Raw genomic sequence first — 15,999 nt, 5'->3', positions numbered from 1 at the left:
AAACCATAAACCTAGGATTTCTCATTTGATCCACAACAATGAACCCATAATATAACTACATGCGCCTAGGTTTGCTAGCTTTTTCCACGCCTTGAAATCAACCTATGGTTGTATAATACATATATTGAGTGATACAATGAAACCCTAAGTGATGACGATTCTTAGGTTCAAAAATTCGACTAATATATATCGAATCGATGCGAAAAAATAAGGAGGTGAGTGAGGATACCTTACTCTCGAAGATCTACGGATCAAATCAATATTTTCAAGGTCCAATATGTCGATTCGTGAGGTAGGGTAAGATAGGGAGAGAAAAACCCGAGAGAGAAGAAAGAAGAGGAAGAACGCTCGGGCAAGAAGGTTGGGCCGGGGTTAAATGCAGGGGACTCGACGCTAGTCACTCTGGCGTCGAGCCCCCTGGCAGGTCATCGACTGTGCCCAGGAGCTCGGCGCCAGAGACGGTGGCGTCGAGCTCGACGTCAGCATCAATAATGCCGAGCTAAGAGTCTGTTTCCTGAATTCTTTCCGCCAAGAATCTATTTGCGAGAAATAAAAAAAAAGGGTCAAATTGTAAAAGACCGTGCCTCGATCACAGCCAGTCTGCCGGTTCCCGCCGCCGATCCGCACGCTGCACCCATGCCGACCCCAAGCGGCGGCGGCGCAGCGCGACCGCGAGCTGCAGAGGAGCCCCGCGTAGAGCTGGAGCTCCCGCTCGGCGCCGCCGCGCCGTTCGACCTGGCGGCGGCCGTGTGCAGCCACGGGCTGTTCATGATGGCGCCCAACCGGTGGGACCCAGCCGGCCGAGCGCTCGTGCGCCCGCTCCGCCTCGCCTCCGACAGCTCCGTCTCCCTCCTCGCCCGCGTCTCCGCCCACCCCGCGCGCTCGGACTCCGCGCTCCTCGTCGCCGTGCATGGCGCCGCCGCGCTCTCCCCGCTCGACCAGAACCACATCCTCGTAAGCATGCACATGGACCGGATCCGGATCGAGCGTTGACGATGGCGCTGTTGGCGAAGCGACGCTCTTCTGATTTCCTGCTTTGGTATGGTATCCACAGGAGCAGGTGCGTCGGATGCTGCGGCTGTCGGAGGACGATGGCAAGATGGTGGCGGAGTTCCAGGCGATGCACCCCGCGGCGCGGGAGGCGGGGTTCGGGCGCGTCTTCCGCTCGCCCACGCTGTTCGAGGACATGGTCAAGTGCATCCTCCTCTGCAATTGCCAGTTGAGTTTTGGCCTGCTTTCCCTTCATTCCCATTCGTACCGTGTGTGTGCTACTGAGTTACGCAGCAGCAACAACAACAAAGTCTTTAAGTCCCAAACAAGTTGGGGTAGGCTAATGCTACTGAGTTATGCTGCTGAAGAAATCTGAATCTTGTTCGGAAGGATCTCCTGAAGAAATCTGATGTTATGCTACTGAGTTCAAAATACATGCAATAAAACATTCCTAACAGAAAATCATTCAACCACGGAATGTTCTGCATCACAGTGTTAGTCTTACCTCAACAAAATTCAACTTAAAGTCAAGGTTTTCAGATCTTTGTGTTGGCCTGTATTCATCTCGAAGGTACTCCCAAAACTAAAAATCAAGGTTTTCAGATCTTTTTGTTTGCCTGTATTCGTCTTGAAGGTACTCCCAAATTTTAGTGTAGTTTTCATATTTTTTTCCCATGATATGTCTAACCTGGAATTCACAAAGTTGTAGCAGAAAGAAATAATACAGACAAATTAGGAAGGTGGCAAATTAAAAATTCAAAAGACAGATTAGAAGATAATCTTTTTCCCTCATGATCTGTATATATCCTGTACTGCAAAACTGGGGACCAATTAAACCAATAGTACCTTGTTTCGAGATACGTGATTAGAATCAATGGAATCCCAAGCTTGTCATAAAGTTTGCCATTTTAACAATAAGATCAAATTATAATTTCTGAACATACTAGGAGACAAATGCAATCTTAGGAGAAATGCAATTTTCTTCTTCCCTAATCCAATAAATTTGGCCCCGTTCGGCTTACCCAGAAACCGGCTTGTTCGGCTTGTTTTTTCAGCCGGAACAGTGTTTTTCTCTCACAACAATTCAGCCAGAACAGCGTTTTTCAGCCAGTTTCAGCCAAGTTTCAGCCAGAAAAATGTAAGACGAATACTTGTGGGAATTTCTAGACAATACACCTCAGGAGATATAAATGGATGCGTTATATGATTCTCGCACTGCAAATGGTATAAGCATGTGAAGCAAAACCTCAATGTTAAAGACAGATCAGTTCAACACAAATAATTGGCACTTAATATTACATCTGAGATGAGGAAGGGTAATTATGAACTCGAGTAAAGTATCTGTTTCTACTTTTTGAAAAAGTAGTAGTTAACAGTAAAATCTTGGTAAATATTGACAAAATGTTCAAGCAACTATTTTATGTCCTAATGGATCAGCGCTAAGTTTCTATCGTGTATCTTAATCGATATTATATTCATAATATTTGAAGAGGTAAAACTAATTGCTTTTTTTGTGTTCAACATCAGCACCATGTGAATAAAATGAAATGTAAGACTTACATGTTTGAGACTGTTGTCAGCCTGGTTCTATACTTTATCAAATGGTTCTATTTCTGCAAATAGTTGCTCAAGCTCCAAATCGAGGGTAATAAAACATTAAAACTATCTGTTAGCCCATTTTTGGCTCAGGATTTGTGTATAGAAGATGGGTTATATTTCAGGATGAGACATTGCAGGTACTGAATGGAGTATTTCTTGACAGAGATAACACTTATTTAAAGTGGAATGCTTCAACAGTATACAGTTTGTTTAGTATTTCTAATCCTATTAGCATGATTTCATGCGCAACTAATGGTATGATATATATAACTACAGATGGACAAGGACCTTGTCAATGGCTACTGCACTGTGCAAGCTTCAGTTGGAGCTGAAATGTTCATCCAGCATCGAAGATTTTCAGTCAAGGAATCCTCCAATTAGGGAACATAATAAAAGGAAGCGCAGCAAGAGACAGAGTGTCCGTGTCAAATTAGAAGCAAGGTTTTCAGAGGATAAATTGGAGGGTCCAAGACTGGCAAGTGGAGGCAATGGCCTGACAAATTTGGAAACATATGAAATTTTGTCTTGTTTACCCTCAGTTGCAAGTGAAGCAATCGGTCCAGATGATTCCTTGGAACCATCGGAGCTTAGCTTGAGCAGTGATCCTCACTTGGAAGGCCGTATCAGTGATTTCCCTACGCCGGAAGAATTGGCCAACCTTGATGAGGAATTTTTAGCCAAGAGTTGTAATCTTGGATACCGAGCAAAGAGAATTGTAATGCTTGCACGCAGCCTTGTAGAAGGGAAGGTATGTCTACAAAAACTTGGAGAGATGCGTAAAATGTTTGTACCAGCTGCAGAAGAGGCATCCAGTATTGGATCCACCTACGAGAGATTGGACAAAGAGTTATCAATGATCTCAGGGTTTGGTCCTTTCACACGTGCCAATGTGCTCATGTGTATGGGATTCTTCCACACGATCCCAGCTGATACTGAGACAATTAGGCATTTGAAACAGGTATTCCCGTCCTGGAACCTTTGCATTTTTTTAGGATTCATAGTTGACGATTTCAATATGCCCTGTACTATGTCTGAAATTTATTGCAGATTCATAAAAGAGCAACTACCATCAGTTCTATTCATCAGGAATTAGATAAAATCTACGGCAAATATGCTCCATTCCAGTTCTTGGCATTCTGGTAAATCCATTTCTCTGATGCCCTGTATTGTTTTAGGTTAATATATGTATGCAGCTATGCTAATTCTCGACACCGTTCTCTTTTTCTTTTTTGGGTTCTGAAACAGGTTTGAGTTATGGGGCTTCTACGACAAGCAATTTGGCAAAATTAGTGATATGGAACCATCCAACTACGGACTATTCACTGCAAGTCACTTGAAAAAAAGCAAAAAATTAGAAGAAAAGCAGCTGTAGATAGTTAGCAATTCAAGAGGATGACGTGCCTTTTCTTTTGCAAATGCGACAAGGACAAAATCATAGATGCTTATGTGATTGTAGATTTGTGGTTTATTTGTTGGGGCAACAGAGTCCTTGCTAGATTGACTCATGATAACAATTTCCTGAAAGTTTCTGAAACTAGTAGTAAATTTTCAGATGGAAACGAGTTCCTAGCTGCATCTAAAGTTTTGCTGCCAGCTTTACATTCTTGCAGAAGAAAATGAAAGAAAAAGCTCTAAAAAAACAAAACTAAAGTGATGAGAACCTTTGGGTGACAAACGTATTAGGGCAAATTATTTTGACTGACCGTACGTCACGGTTTTTCCATGAATCCACAAGATATTTCAAGTCTTGCGGTTGTAAACGAGAACATATTTTTGCATAGATTACCAAATGCCCACAAGTTTGATGGGAAAATTACCATTTACAAAGAACAACGAGCACAGAACATAGTTTCATCGGTCCTTTCATAAATGTTGTAATTTCAGCTGTACTCTCTCCATTTTTCTTCCTTTTTTTTGTTTTCCTCAACTGGGGTCTAAACTGTACTCTTGGTTATGAGGGAATTTATACATCAAGGGGCGTCAAATTACTATCCCCCAGAACTACTTCCCCTTACTTTGGTACAGTATTGATCCAATCAAAACTGCAACTCCAGTTATTGCAACCGTCAAGAGCAGTTGTTTGTGAAGTGAACCAGTAGCAGGTCGCGCTGGCTTTGGTACTGGCTGCTCTGCTGCTGCTGCTGGAGTCCTGTCACTGAAATTTATATCACAAGGTAAGCTTGATTTTCTCAGAATATGCTATTTATCATTGCTAGTTGCTACAGCAATAGTAAAAGCTTGCCGTCAGACTAATCAGTTTGATTTTCTCACAATGCCATTTATTAGTTGCTACTTGCTACGGCAACAGACTAAACGTAATCGATGTCTATGCAAATGATACTTCAATGAAGGAATCACTAAGCTAGCATAAGACATAGTTTATTTATTTATTTGCTGAATGCTGAAAACTATATTGAAAGGTTAAATGCTAGTCCTCCGTTCCAAGATGTAAGGTGCAACTTCAAATAAGTTACATTAAAATCCACCACCGAAATACGTCTTGATAGTGCATTTATTTGTTATTGCAGTAAAACATTTTTCTATAAACTTGGCTAAAGTTAGAGAGTTCTGACTTGGCACAAAACCAAAACACCTTATATTTTGGAACAGTGGGAGTGCCAAGTTACTAATAACACCGATGTAGCTGAATGTTGTCTTGAAAATTGAAGGTAATGAACTGGAGTTACTAATCAGTTGGAAGGTTACCTTGAAAGTTCTGATGCAGCATTTAAAATCGTATGGAACTGGAGTTCATGTCCAATCCATTCACGGAGTCTGATATACTTCCTGCAACTTTGACAATATTCTGTTCGATTTCCACACACATCCTGTAGCACACCCACCCTAATTAGAACACTGAGAACTGTATCCAAAACTAGTTTCTTGAATAATAGGTTACCATGTGAGATATATCCATACCTGATGTTCATAAAGATCGACTGCAGGCAGTTCAAACTGACAGTATTGGCATGCGAGCATCCTTTGTGGGCATTGTATGCCTGTATGAAGATCCCATAGCTCACGTTCTACTTTGTGTTTGCAAAGTGAGCAATTCATCTGTATCTGTAATAAGATTAGTGGTGAAGATGAATTAGTAAATTAAGAGGTGGTAGAAAAGGGAAGAAAAAAACAGGAAGGCGTACATCTATTGCCATCTCTCTAATTTATCAACAATTTACATTAACTTAAGTGGCTAACGAAGACACTTTCATTTGTTTACATTACCTTAGTGGTTACAAGAAATTATGTTGCCTACCATAAGCATATAAAGAAACAGTCATAACTGTTTAATGCAAATGTACCTTTTGGTGTCATAATGATTGTAAATATGCGTTCATGTAATGTTACAGCTTCTTTAGAGTAAGATAAGAACTCAGGAAAAGAAAAGGCTGAACAATAATGCAGGCTTCTGTACTTCTTAATGTAACGCTTAACTTCAGCAATATTATAATTATGAATTGACAGTGAAAACGATTCGGGGACTCCAAACAATGAATCTGAGAGAAGCTTGGAGTTTGGAAAGATACCGGAGCATGGTTTTCATCGTAGTGTTCATCCATAAGCTTCCTCGGAACCATATCTCCACAATGTTCACACTTCTGAAGGTTCCGAGCGCAGTGCGCGCTGTGCAATGCAATGTTTGAAGATGGAATCTCCCGCCGACTATATAGAATAAACAGAGAAATATCGTCCGTAATCAACATACGGCTCACTAAAAATCGTCGAACATGCAATGTTTGTATGATTACCCCAGCTGACTAAATAAAGAGTATGGGGAGAATCACAGTTAATAATGTATGATACAGCTCACTAAAAACCATACCCCAGACATTGTGGTAATCATACAAGTACCTGATACGATACTGGTAAAACTGATTATATGTGTACGCGTGTTCGACGATTTGCAGAAGGTAATCCACAGAGCAACGGTATCACGTGGCATGTCATGTGTAATTAATCATCACAAAATAAGCCTGAACTATATACCCTATTACGCAGCGACGCATGCGAACAAATCAGTATCGTAAATATGCAGCGGTTGACGACCCCAATCCTATCCTGTCGGCATGGCGGAGGTGGACGAAGGAATCGACCTGTGGTGGGTAGGCGGAACGCTGGGAAGGCGAGGGAGGCCAGTGAGAGAGAGATTCCCAGCGTAGGGAGGCCAGCGAGAGAGAGAGAGAGAGAGAGAGCGTTACCAGTGCGGGCAGGTGGAGGTGGAGATGGCGAAGTCGGAGTCCGCGGCCGCCATGGTTCCACAGGGAGCGATGGTCGGAGTCTCCTCCGCCGAGATCCACGTCTCGCCCGCGCCGAGTCGGGGAATCGGGGCGGCGATGGTGCGGAGGAGAGGACGCCAGGACGGAAACAGAACAGGCTTCCAGAGCCGAGGAGAGAGAGACCCGCTCCGTCCGGTTGAGTTTGGATCGGAGGCGGCGGCTTGGATTGGGGAGCCGGACGAGCACGAGGCTCTTCGGGCCCACCTGTCGGTAGTAAATGCTCGGTGTGGGCTCGAGGTGATGGCAGATGGGCTTGCTCTGTTGGAGCCTGACGGGTTATTTTGTTGGGCTTAATGGGCTGCAGAGTAGATGATTGGGCCGGCATGCCATGCTTTGGTGGGCTATTGGCCCGCTCGTTCTTTACTCCTCTTTTTCATTCAAGGCCTGTTTGGTTGGCATTTTTTTTTGGCGAAATGCTACTGTAGCATTTTCGTTGTTAGCATTTTCGTTGTTATTTGATAATTAGTGTTCAATTATAGTCTAATTAGGCTTAAAAGATTCATCCCGTGGATTTCGTCTAAACTGTGTAATTAGTTTTATTTTTTATTTATATTTAATGCTTGTCCAAAGATTCGATGTGACGGGGAATCTTTGAAATTTTTGGCAAAATGAAGTGAACTAAACTGGCTCTCAATTCAGGGGAACATTTGCTCAAAAAAAAAAAAATCAATTCAAGGGAACAGGAAGCAGAGGGAGGAGGGACAGAGAGCTTGGATCCCGAGGCCGGTATCATCGCACCAATCAGAATTTTTCAGACTGTGAGATCCAGCCAACTTCTCCCACACTGCGCATCAGGCCACCGTTGCACTTTGTAACCTTGGGCTTGGATACGAAGCCACCACACGTGGCAGTGGCAGTGGCAGTGCGCGTGCGCCCGAAGCCATCCCCGGCGTCGACGTCGACGGGCAGCTTCCTTCCTGAGGGTTCGTCAGAAATACAATCAAACGGCATGGCGTGCGTGCGAGAATCTTCCGTGAGTCTTCCGCCGGACGACGACGGCAAACGCGGGCGCGGGCGCGCGTACGCGAAGCTGACGCGCCGCCCACCGATCCTCCTCCTCCTGGGACTGGGATGGATGGCGAGATTCCACTCACTACTCGACTTTGCCAGTCGTCGCCACCACCGATCATCTCCTCTTCCGGGTCGGGTGCGTGCGTTTCTTTAGCACCTACGCCCTATCCTATCTAGTACGTGCTACGACGACGACGATTTTTAATCTCTTTATTTATATTAAGGTGCGTTGTATCGCTTTTCTAGTGGGCAAATGGTTTTCCAACTTTCGTGTGACTTGCGAGTTAAAGTTTCCCCGTTTGGAACGCGGGGTGGTTCATTCTTCCCCGGTCATCCAAGGAACGGGACGGGGACGATTCCGGCCTGTGAAATCCTACGATTCGCCGAGCCCTGACAAACAGGGCCGGAAACTGTTGCGTGCCTGACTGACTGTCGTTGTTGTCAGCAACAAGCTGTGTTACGGTTGTGGCCTGCGCGCGCGATCGATAGGTGCGGTTGATGCATCGCCGTGATACTGTGCGTGCCGTTAGGGTCCGTCTAGGCCAGGTCAGGCCCGATGTGTGACGCTTTACGGGCCACTAATAGCAGGCTTTATTGACGCTTAACGAAAGCTGATTAGTCTGTTTCAACAAACTCTTCCAGCCTGGCGGGTGGCGGCAAGCCCCGGAGAACCAACAAACGAACGAACGAACCAACACGGAACAAGGCCGTGACGACTGGCGTGAAGAAGAAGCGGTTCCGACTTCCGAGCCTTCCTTCGTCCTGCAACTGCAATGCAAGCACCAACTTGCCTGATGGGCGGCTCATGTCTCTGATGCATTCAGAGTTCAGTCCAGATATAATAAACACAGCAAAACTGTGACTCTTTTCTTGGCGCCTGCATTATGTATGCTTAATGTAACTGATTCTCTTTTATTGAGTGTATGTATGTATGCACAGCAAGCTCGGATTTTTTTTAACCATCGATGGATCACAAGTACAGAACGACACAAAAACTAATGCAAAGAATTGTCAGGTGAAGTCAGTATAACCAAAGAAAAAGAAATGGTGGGAATGAAAACTATAGCAGAGCAAAGAGCATAGAGCAGAGGAGATGTTCATTGAGCTGGCGGTTGTTGGTTAATCGAGACCGGTCAAACCCGCCCGACGCACATCACATCATCACTCGGGCGCTCTCGGCCGCCGCCGCCCGCCGCCGGCGGCCAGCAGGTACCGGTGCGCTCCGACGAGCTCCTCCCGGAAGCGCGCCAGGTCCAGCCGCACGTTCTGCCGGTCCAGGTACACCTTCTTGGTCACGTCCCAGCCGGGCTGCGCCACGCCGGCGGGGTCCGTCAGCACGGGGTCGTCCGTGGGGTACTCGCGGGACAGCGAGCTCTCCTCGGGGGCGATCTTGTACCTGACGTAGCGCAGGCCCATCCGCTCGGCGGGCTCGCCGTAGTAGGCGCCGGCGGCCCAGTCCGTGCCCAGCGGAACCACTTGGATGAACACCTTCCCGGGGCGCATGAACAGGAAGTGCGTCATGGCGGCGCCGTGCACCCCGACCATGGCGTCGCTGGCGTTCAGCTCCCGGTATATCTTGCACAGCTCCGTGGTGCGGTCGGGCCGGATCACGCGCACGTCGAACCCGACGTCCGCCGCCAGCGCCGCCACGTCCGCCTCGTTCTCGATCACGCGGGACCCCGTCCGCGACACGATCACCAGCCTGGGGCGGCGGTCGTCGTCTGCGTGACTCGGACCTGGCGGTGCGCGGGGGACCACGGCGCCGCGGCGGTGGCGGTGGCGGTGCAGGCGCAGGCGCTTCCGAGCCGCGCGGCGCTCCAGGCGCTCCAGGAACTCGATGCGGCCGCGGTAGGCGTCGTCCAGGAGCCTGCGGAAGTCGCCGATGCTCTTCCCCTCGGGCGTCCTCGCCGGGTCCACGGTCAGCTCGCCGTGGATGCGCAGCCCGGCGATCACCTCGGGGAAGCAGTGCACGCGGCGGTCGGCGGTGAAGTCGATCGGCGGGAACGCCGACAGCTGGGACACCACGTCGCCGTACTTGGTCATCCACCAGTCGTGGTACTCGAGTATCACCAGCACCACGCGCCGCCGGAGGTGGTGCGCCGTCACGAACAGCGGCAGGATGCCGTCGTTGAACTCGTGGTACACGTTGCCCGTGTACCCGCCGGTGGAGAAGAGCACGGCCGGCACGTCGTGCCGCACGTCGCACCGCGCGGCGTCACCGGGCACCACGCGCCGCAGCCGCACCTCGTCGATCGTCGCCATCACGTTCGCCTCCCACTTGCGCGTGTACGGCCGTATCCGCTCCTCCTCCGCCGTCGAGTTGCCGGCGGACACGAGCTGGAACGACGCGCTCGCCGAGTGCATGCGCAGGTCGCCCCGCGCGAAGCAGATGTCCGCGCGCTCCGACGTGCGGTCGCAGCAGAGGCTGTCGTTCCCCACGGACGAGCACGGCCCGGACACCCCGCCACGCGCGGCCGCGGCCGTCGCCACCGCCCCTGTCCCCGCCGCCGCCGCTGCGCCGCCTTCGTCGCTATGCATGAAGGAGAGGAAGGACACGGGCGCCACGAACAGCGTCCCCACGCAGAGGAAGGAGAGCAGGAGCATGGTCAAGAAGCGCCGCAGGCCGAGCGCCCTGGGTTGCACCTGCTTGCCGCTCTTGCCCCCACCGCTGCCGTAGTCCTGGTAGTGGTACATGACCCGCCGCCCGGCGCCCTTGGGCTGCGACACCTTGCATGCCACCTCCTGCTCCGGCTCGCCCTTCCTGAACTGCAAGATGTAGATTCTGTGCTGCTGCTGCTGCACCATGGCCGTCGCCAGAGAGAGAAGGTCTCTCGGATGACTATGAGAAGAGGAATGGGGGGAGAGAGAGAGGGGGTATAAATGGCTCAGCTTAGCAGAAGAGTATCGAAAACTATTGGCGGTTAGAGGTTGGGCCGCTATGTTGTGACGGCAAACACAGCCAACAGTGATGGAACAAACATCTTTGAGGAGCATTCGGTGGGTCCTCTGATTGCCACCTAATAAAAATTTAAAATGCACAATATCTGCACAAACAGCAAAAACGATTAATTTTCTTACACAACGATAATCAGTCACTCTAGATCAATGAATCAAGCCCAATCCTCTTATTTCACATCATAGAAATTAAGCCAAGTCTTAATTGCTTGCGCAGTCGTATCTGATTGCAATATATCGTCACACTCACTTCTTGAGAAGACATGTACAAATAATAATTATGACATGTAGAATTTATTATAAAAATACTTGTGTATATATATATTTTTTTTTCAAAGAATCGGACAGGAAAGTTACCGAATATATTGGAAAAATAAAGAACCCAGGTCAGATAATGTAATAGAGCAACGAAACCATCAAGGATCGAGCAATGGTAACAACAAAAAAAGACAGTAGAGCACTAACAGTTAAAAGTAAAAGGCAACAAACGACACCGGTCGGTTAGATTGAGACATCATCACGCGCCACACAACACTGCCGCACCGCCGATATATAACCTTATCTATCCCGAACGAACCGCACCGCCAATATATAGCCTTATCTATCCCAAACGAACCGCACCGCCAATATATAGCCTTATCGATCCCGAACGAATACAATCAATAAATCATGATGTATATATGGGATTTGTTGCACATAGTATCCTCGCTTTTTAAAATACATATAGCTAGGGAACTATCGCTTGTATATCACGTCGGTAACGCATACTTGTACTTGTGACTTTATGGATGCCTTTTGATACATTGCTCGGTCATTGACAACTCATGTATATCGGTCATTGAGAAAAGAGTGTAACGAAACCGGTCTATCTCTAAGATATATAGCAAAAGACATTTAACCTAAATTAATAAATCATTAGCGACACTCATGTTTCGCATAGTAGAGGGGATTGAAGATTTGTTCTGTGGCCATATCTGTTAGCATACACCATTACTAAAACAAACATATCAATTAAGAAATACAACGTGTAGCGAAATACTATATTGATACTCTCTTGCTTGTATCACCACTTGTTAAGGCAAACAATGGTAAGATATGGTGCCGATGGCATTTGTTATGATAGACAATATTCATGTTTATCTTGTGTCATACTACAAATATTGTAGAAGATATGATGTTAGCATATCCCTTACACAAGGAAAAATGTACAATTAACACCATATATTTTGTGGCAATTATTATTATAACATACCAGTAGGTATAGCCTCTCTCCGAAGCAAGTGCAATTAAGAAATCATGACGTGTGGGATTTTTTATACATATTATCATCACTTTTTAAAACAAACACACAACTAAGAAATTATATATGGCTTGTATATTTTATCGTAACGTATACTTGTACTTATGACTTTATGGATGTCTTTTGATACACTAATCGATCATGGACAACTCACGTGTATATCAAAATAGTAGCGTGGGAATAAATAAAAATTGGGTTTAGACAAATTGTTCTATCCCTTGGATATATAAGAAAAGACATTTAGGTTAAATCAAGATCTACATGGCTACACCCATATTTCACATAGTAATAAGAACTAAAGATAGTGCATTACACAACCATATTTCTTATGCATGCACCATTGCTAAAACAAGCATATTATATGACATGCAGAAGTGTATCATAACACGCCTAAGTATATCATCATATCTTAAGGCAAACAATGGTAAGATATTGTGTCGTGTGGCATTTGTTATGATGGATGACACCTGATTTTTTTTTTGTTTATCTTGTGTCATAGTGTTTAGTCATACACAAGGCATGTATACAACAACTAGGGAAGATGATGACTAAAAGACATTTTTTGTTATAATAACATACTGGCTTATGACACCGCTTCTTATAAAAGTTAAAACCACACATAAAAATCACATTAGGTTGGTTGGGCCCATAAAACTCAAATATTGTTGACAAATTGGCATATGTGAAACTTGAGTTAATAGATCAAGTATCATCTTTCTAATTAAGCTGGCATAACAATAACCACTCTCAAAGAAACTATTGGTGCGTTCGGCTGGCTGGCTGGGCTGGGGCTGGCTGGCCGGCGCACTCACATAAACACTGTTCATATGAATAGTGTTTTCAGACAGAAAAGTCAATAGCTAGCCGTACAATGCTAACATACATTGTCGCTTCTTAAAAACAAACACAGGGGAACTTGAATCTCACTTTACCTGTGTGTCGATGAGTCAGACATAGACAACTCACATGCATAAGCCAAGACAATGAGGGCAGCAATGGCGGCTGAAAAGTTAGTGCAGTGAGATCATTCTACCAGCCGTCTGTACCTTGCATGGCACACTTGCTTAGTTGTGCTATGTTGTACTCCTATGGATTTTACTTTGCTTGCTTGGAAGTACTGAGGGTGAGTGTTGATTTGAGTTGGCATCTGCATGCCAGGCTGGAGGCTAGGTGGTTTCAACATTGGGGTTGGGGTTGGGTTGGGTCCATTTGGAATTAATTTTTGAGAGGTCACCAAGCCATCTAATTTCAGTTTGATTTGACCAAGGGCCTTGTTTAGTTGGCAAAATTTTTGGCGAAATGGTACTACAACATTTTCGTTGTTATTTGATAATTAGTGTCCAATTATAGTCTAATTAGACTTAAAAGATTCGTCTCGTGAATTTCGTCTAAACTATGTAATTAGTTTTATTTTTTATTTATATTTAATGCTTCATGCATGCATCCAAAGATTCAATGTGACGGAGAATCTTGAAAAATTTTACAAAATTTTGGGAACTAAACACTACCCAAGCAACACGCCAATTGCACATGTGTGTTCTCAGAAGCAACAGCTAGCCATGCATCATGACGAGAGAATACCTCGTGCCCATTCAAAAACAGCAGAAATTAACACTAGGAATACACAGGCAGTACATTCGGTGCATATATATGTGATTCCATATCACGCATGGTGTAGGCTACACGAGTAATTAAGAAGGCTGCTCAGGAGTAACATCGCATTAGCATCACTAAACAGACACGGTACTTGCACTTCAAGATGCTTTAATGATGGGCTTAGCTTACAAGTATATTTTGCATTGGTGTACTGACATATAGCAGTCAGTTTTTAACTCGCATGAGAAAGTTCAACTGGATCTTAAATACCTACCTCTGTGTAGTACAAGCAAGTACACTATTCTAAAGGATCATCTGCACCAACTTACATAATGGTAGATACAGTGTTACACCGATAACAGAGTCAGTACGATGTTATACAGACTATTGACAGCATGCATGTCTAATTTGCAATCCACCCTCGAGCAAATTTCAAAAACTCACGGATATTTTGACATGTGTGGGCCACCTTTGTCACGTAGTCACAAAGTTAAAGTCCTTTTTTTATTGATGACGTGTCAAAATAGCAGTAGGTTTTTGAAATGGGATCCAGAAGCTGTAGTCATTTTTGATACAGCTCTTTTTCCTTTTCTACACTACTCATTCCATCCCAAAAAAGGATTTAATTTCATATTTAGAACAAGTCAAACTTTCTTAAGTCTTACTAGCTTTATAGAAAGTATTATCTACATTTATGTCGTCTCCAAATAAATTTGATATGAAAATATATTCCATAATTAACCCAGTAATGCTTATTGGATATTATAGATGTTAGTATTTTTGTACAAATTTATTTTGGCCAATTTAAAATTGTTTTATTCCTGAAAAAAAAACGAAAATTGCATTGTTTTCGAATGAAAGGAGTACTTGCTAAATCATTTTGTGCAAAAGTAAACTCTGTCCTAAAGGTGTGAAATTAAATAGGTGTGATCATGGGGCTTGGAAATGGAGGAGCTAGCTGAACAATGAGGACAAGCAACCGAACGATCTTTTGTCTAACATACACGGCGATCAAGCATGCATTTGACCTGTTAGGTGTCCTCTAATGATGCGAGCCTTTGGAGAAAGAAAGAAAGCAAGCAACCAAAGTACGCTTTCCGTGAGCTAACTTTCTGATGCCCGCAGGCTCACACATATTGTAGCAATTCTATGATGCTGACAAATGCAGTAGCACTCCGTGCCACTTTTCGTTAGATCCTATCACCTGCTACTGCTAGCCAGGCTTAGCTTGCATTGCTGGCCTGATGAGATCGAATCATATATCATATCATACTTCATACCCCACCAAAGGCAGGCAGAGGATAATCACAACGTTAAGAACGCTAGCCTGAGATGTCACTTAAAAAAAAACTCGACCCGCGGAGTTACGATAGCCCCCTGAACATTGTGATTAAGAATAAGACCATGTCACGCAGGTGAGAAAATCTCTCAACCCCTACCCCATCCATACGCAACGGCACCGCAGCAACGTGAGACTGAGCCAGACCTTAGAACTTTGCTTTGGCGTGGAACTGATGAGATGATTTCTTAACAACACGCAAAACTACGTATGCGGAGGTGGGGAATTGAACTCCCAACCTGGAGCTTCCCACCACCGGGACGCTAAAACCTGAGAATATGAGATGTCACTTATGAATAATGTGACTACTATACTAGACCGTGTAAACCATTTTGGTTTGCCATATATTGAACCCAAAAAGAAAAACGATGATATGATATCACCATAGTAAGCAGTTGAACTCAAAGTTAATGAAGTCTAAAGGCTTGTGAAAGAATGGTATGTAAACAATTAAGCAAAAGTGACATGATGAACCGGTTCTTTAACTTTACATATGGAAGTATGAAAGTCATGTGATGCGGTGCGAGGCAGGTGTTCACCTAACCTAATAGCCAGTTAATTAAACACCATGACCCATCTCGAGTAGGTGAAATGCAAGGGTTGTTTTCGCTCCTCGTGGCATCAAAAGAGATCAAAACATATCAGGCTTTTTAATTAATTTAATTTAATTTAGTTAAGTAAGTGATTAACAATTAAGCATGCATAGATTGTGGTGGGTATATAATTATAATTATATATGTTAAATATGAATATATATCAAAGAATGGCCGGGGCTGGGGTTAGTTAGAGTCGTAGGAGAGCGGTTGGTTATTGCTATTGGCCGTAGTAGGAGAGGAGTACCTTTGTTAGGCGACCAAGCTAGCTAAGGCAGCAGGAAAGAGACCAGCAAGCTCATCTGTTTTTTTCTTTCTTTCCTTTCCTTCTAACACGAA

At 45.0% G+C, this 15,999-nt stretch overlaps 3 protein-coding genes across 4 annotated transcripts; 1 reads left to right on the top strand and 2 right to left on the bottom strand.

Moving 5' to 3' along the window:
• Window positions 1-566: 566 nt before the first annotated feature.
• Window positions 567-4,094, top strand: LOC136550521 (uncharacterized). The gene is made up of 5 exons (XM_066542123.1): window positions 567-954; window positions 1,055-1,218; window positions 2,866-3,547; window positions 3,637-3,728; window positions 3,835-4,094. The coding sequence occupies exons 1-5, from the start codon at window positions 637-639 to the stop codon at window positions 3,959-3,961; spliced, it is 1,383 nt and encodes a 460-aa protein (XP_066398220.1). The 5' UTR covers window positions 567-636; the 3' UTR covers window positions 3,962-4,094.
• Window positions 4,095-4,336: 242 nt separating this feature from the next.
• On the bottom strand, window positions 4,337-7,026 carry LOC136550528 (uncharacterized). Of its 2 annotated transcripts, none has more exons than XM_066542126.1 (5): window positions 6,789-7,026; window positions 6,117-6,252; window positions 5,509-5,646; window positions 5,296-5,417; window positions 4,337-4,744 (listed from the first exon to the last, which is right to left on the bottom strand). In XM_066542126.1, exons 1-5 carry the CDS (start codon window positions 6,839-6,841, stop codon window positions 4,591-4,593), a joined length of 603 nt encoding a protein of 200 aa, XP_066398223.1. In that variant the 5' UTR covers window positions 6,842-7,026; the 3' UTR covers window positions 4,337-4,590. The 2 variants fall into 2 exon arrangements, with proteins under 2 accessions (XP_066398223.1, XP_066398224.1); XM_066542127.1 differs by having other exon boundaries at window positions 5,509-5,652; window positions 6,789-7,025.
• A 1,733-nt stretch (window positions 7,027-8,759) lies between these two features.
• Window positions 8,760-10,750, bottom strand: LOC136550519 (xylan glycosyltransferase MUCI21-like). The gene has a single exon (XM_066542120.1). It carries the CDS (start codon window positions 10,680-10,682, stop codon window positions 9,039-9,041), a length of 1,644 nt encoding a protein of 547 aa, XP_066398217.1. The 5' UTR covers window positions 10,683-10,750; the 3' UTR covers window positions 8,760-9,038.
• Between the last annotated feature and the right edge of the window lie 5,249 nt (window positions 10,751-15,999).

The sequence above is a fragment of the Miscanthus floridulus genome, chromosome 4, assembly GCF_019320115.1.
Source record: "Miscanthus floridulus cultivar M001 chromosome 4, ASM1932011v1, whole genome shotgun sequence".
NCBI classification, from domain to species: Eukaryota; Viridiplantae; Streptophyta; class Magnoliopsida; order Poales; family Poaceae; genus Miscanthus; species Miscanthus floridulus.
This window is presented reverse-complemented; position numbering and strand designations above follow the sequence as displayed.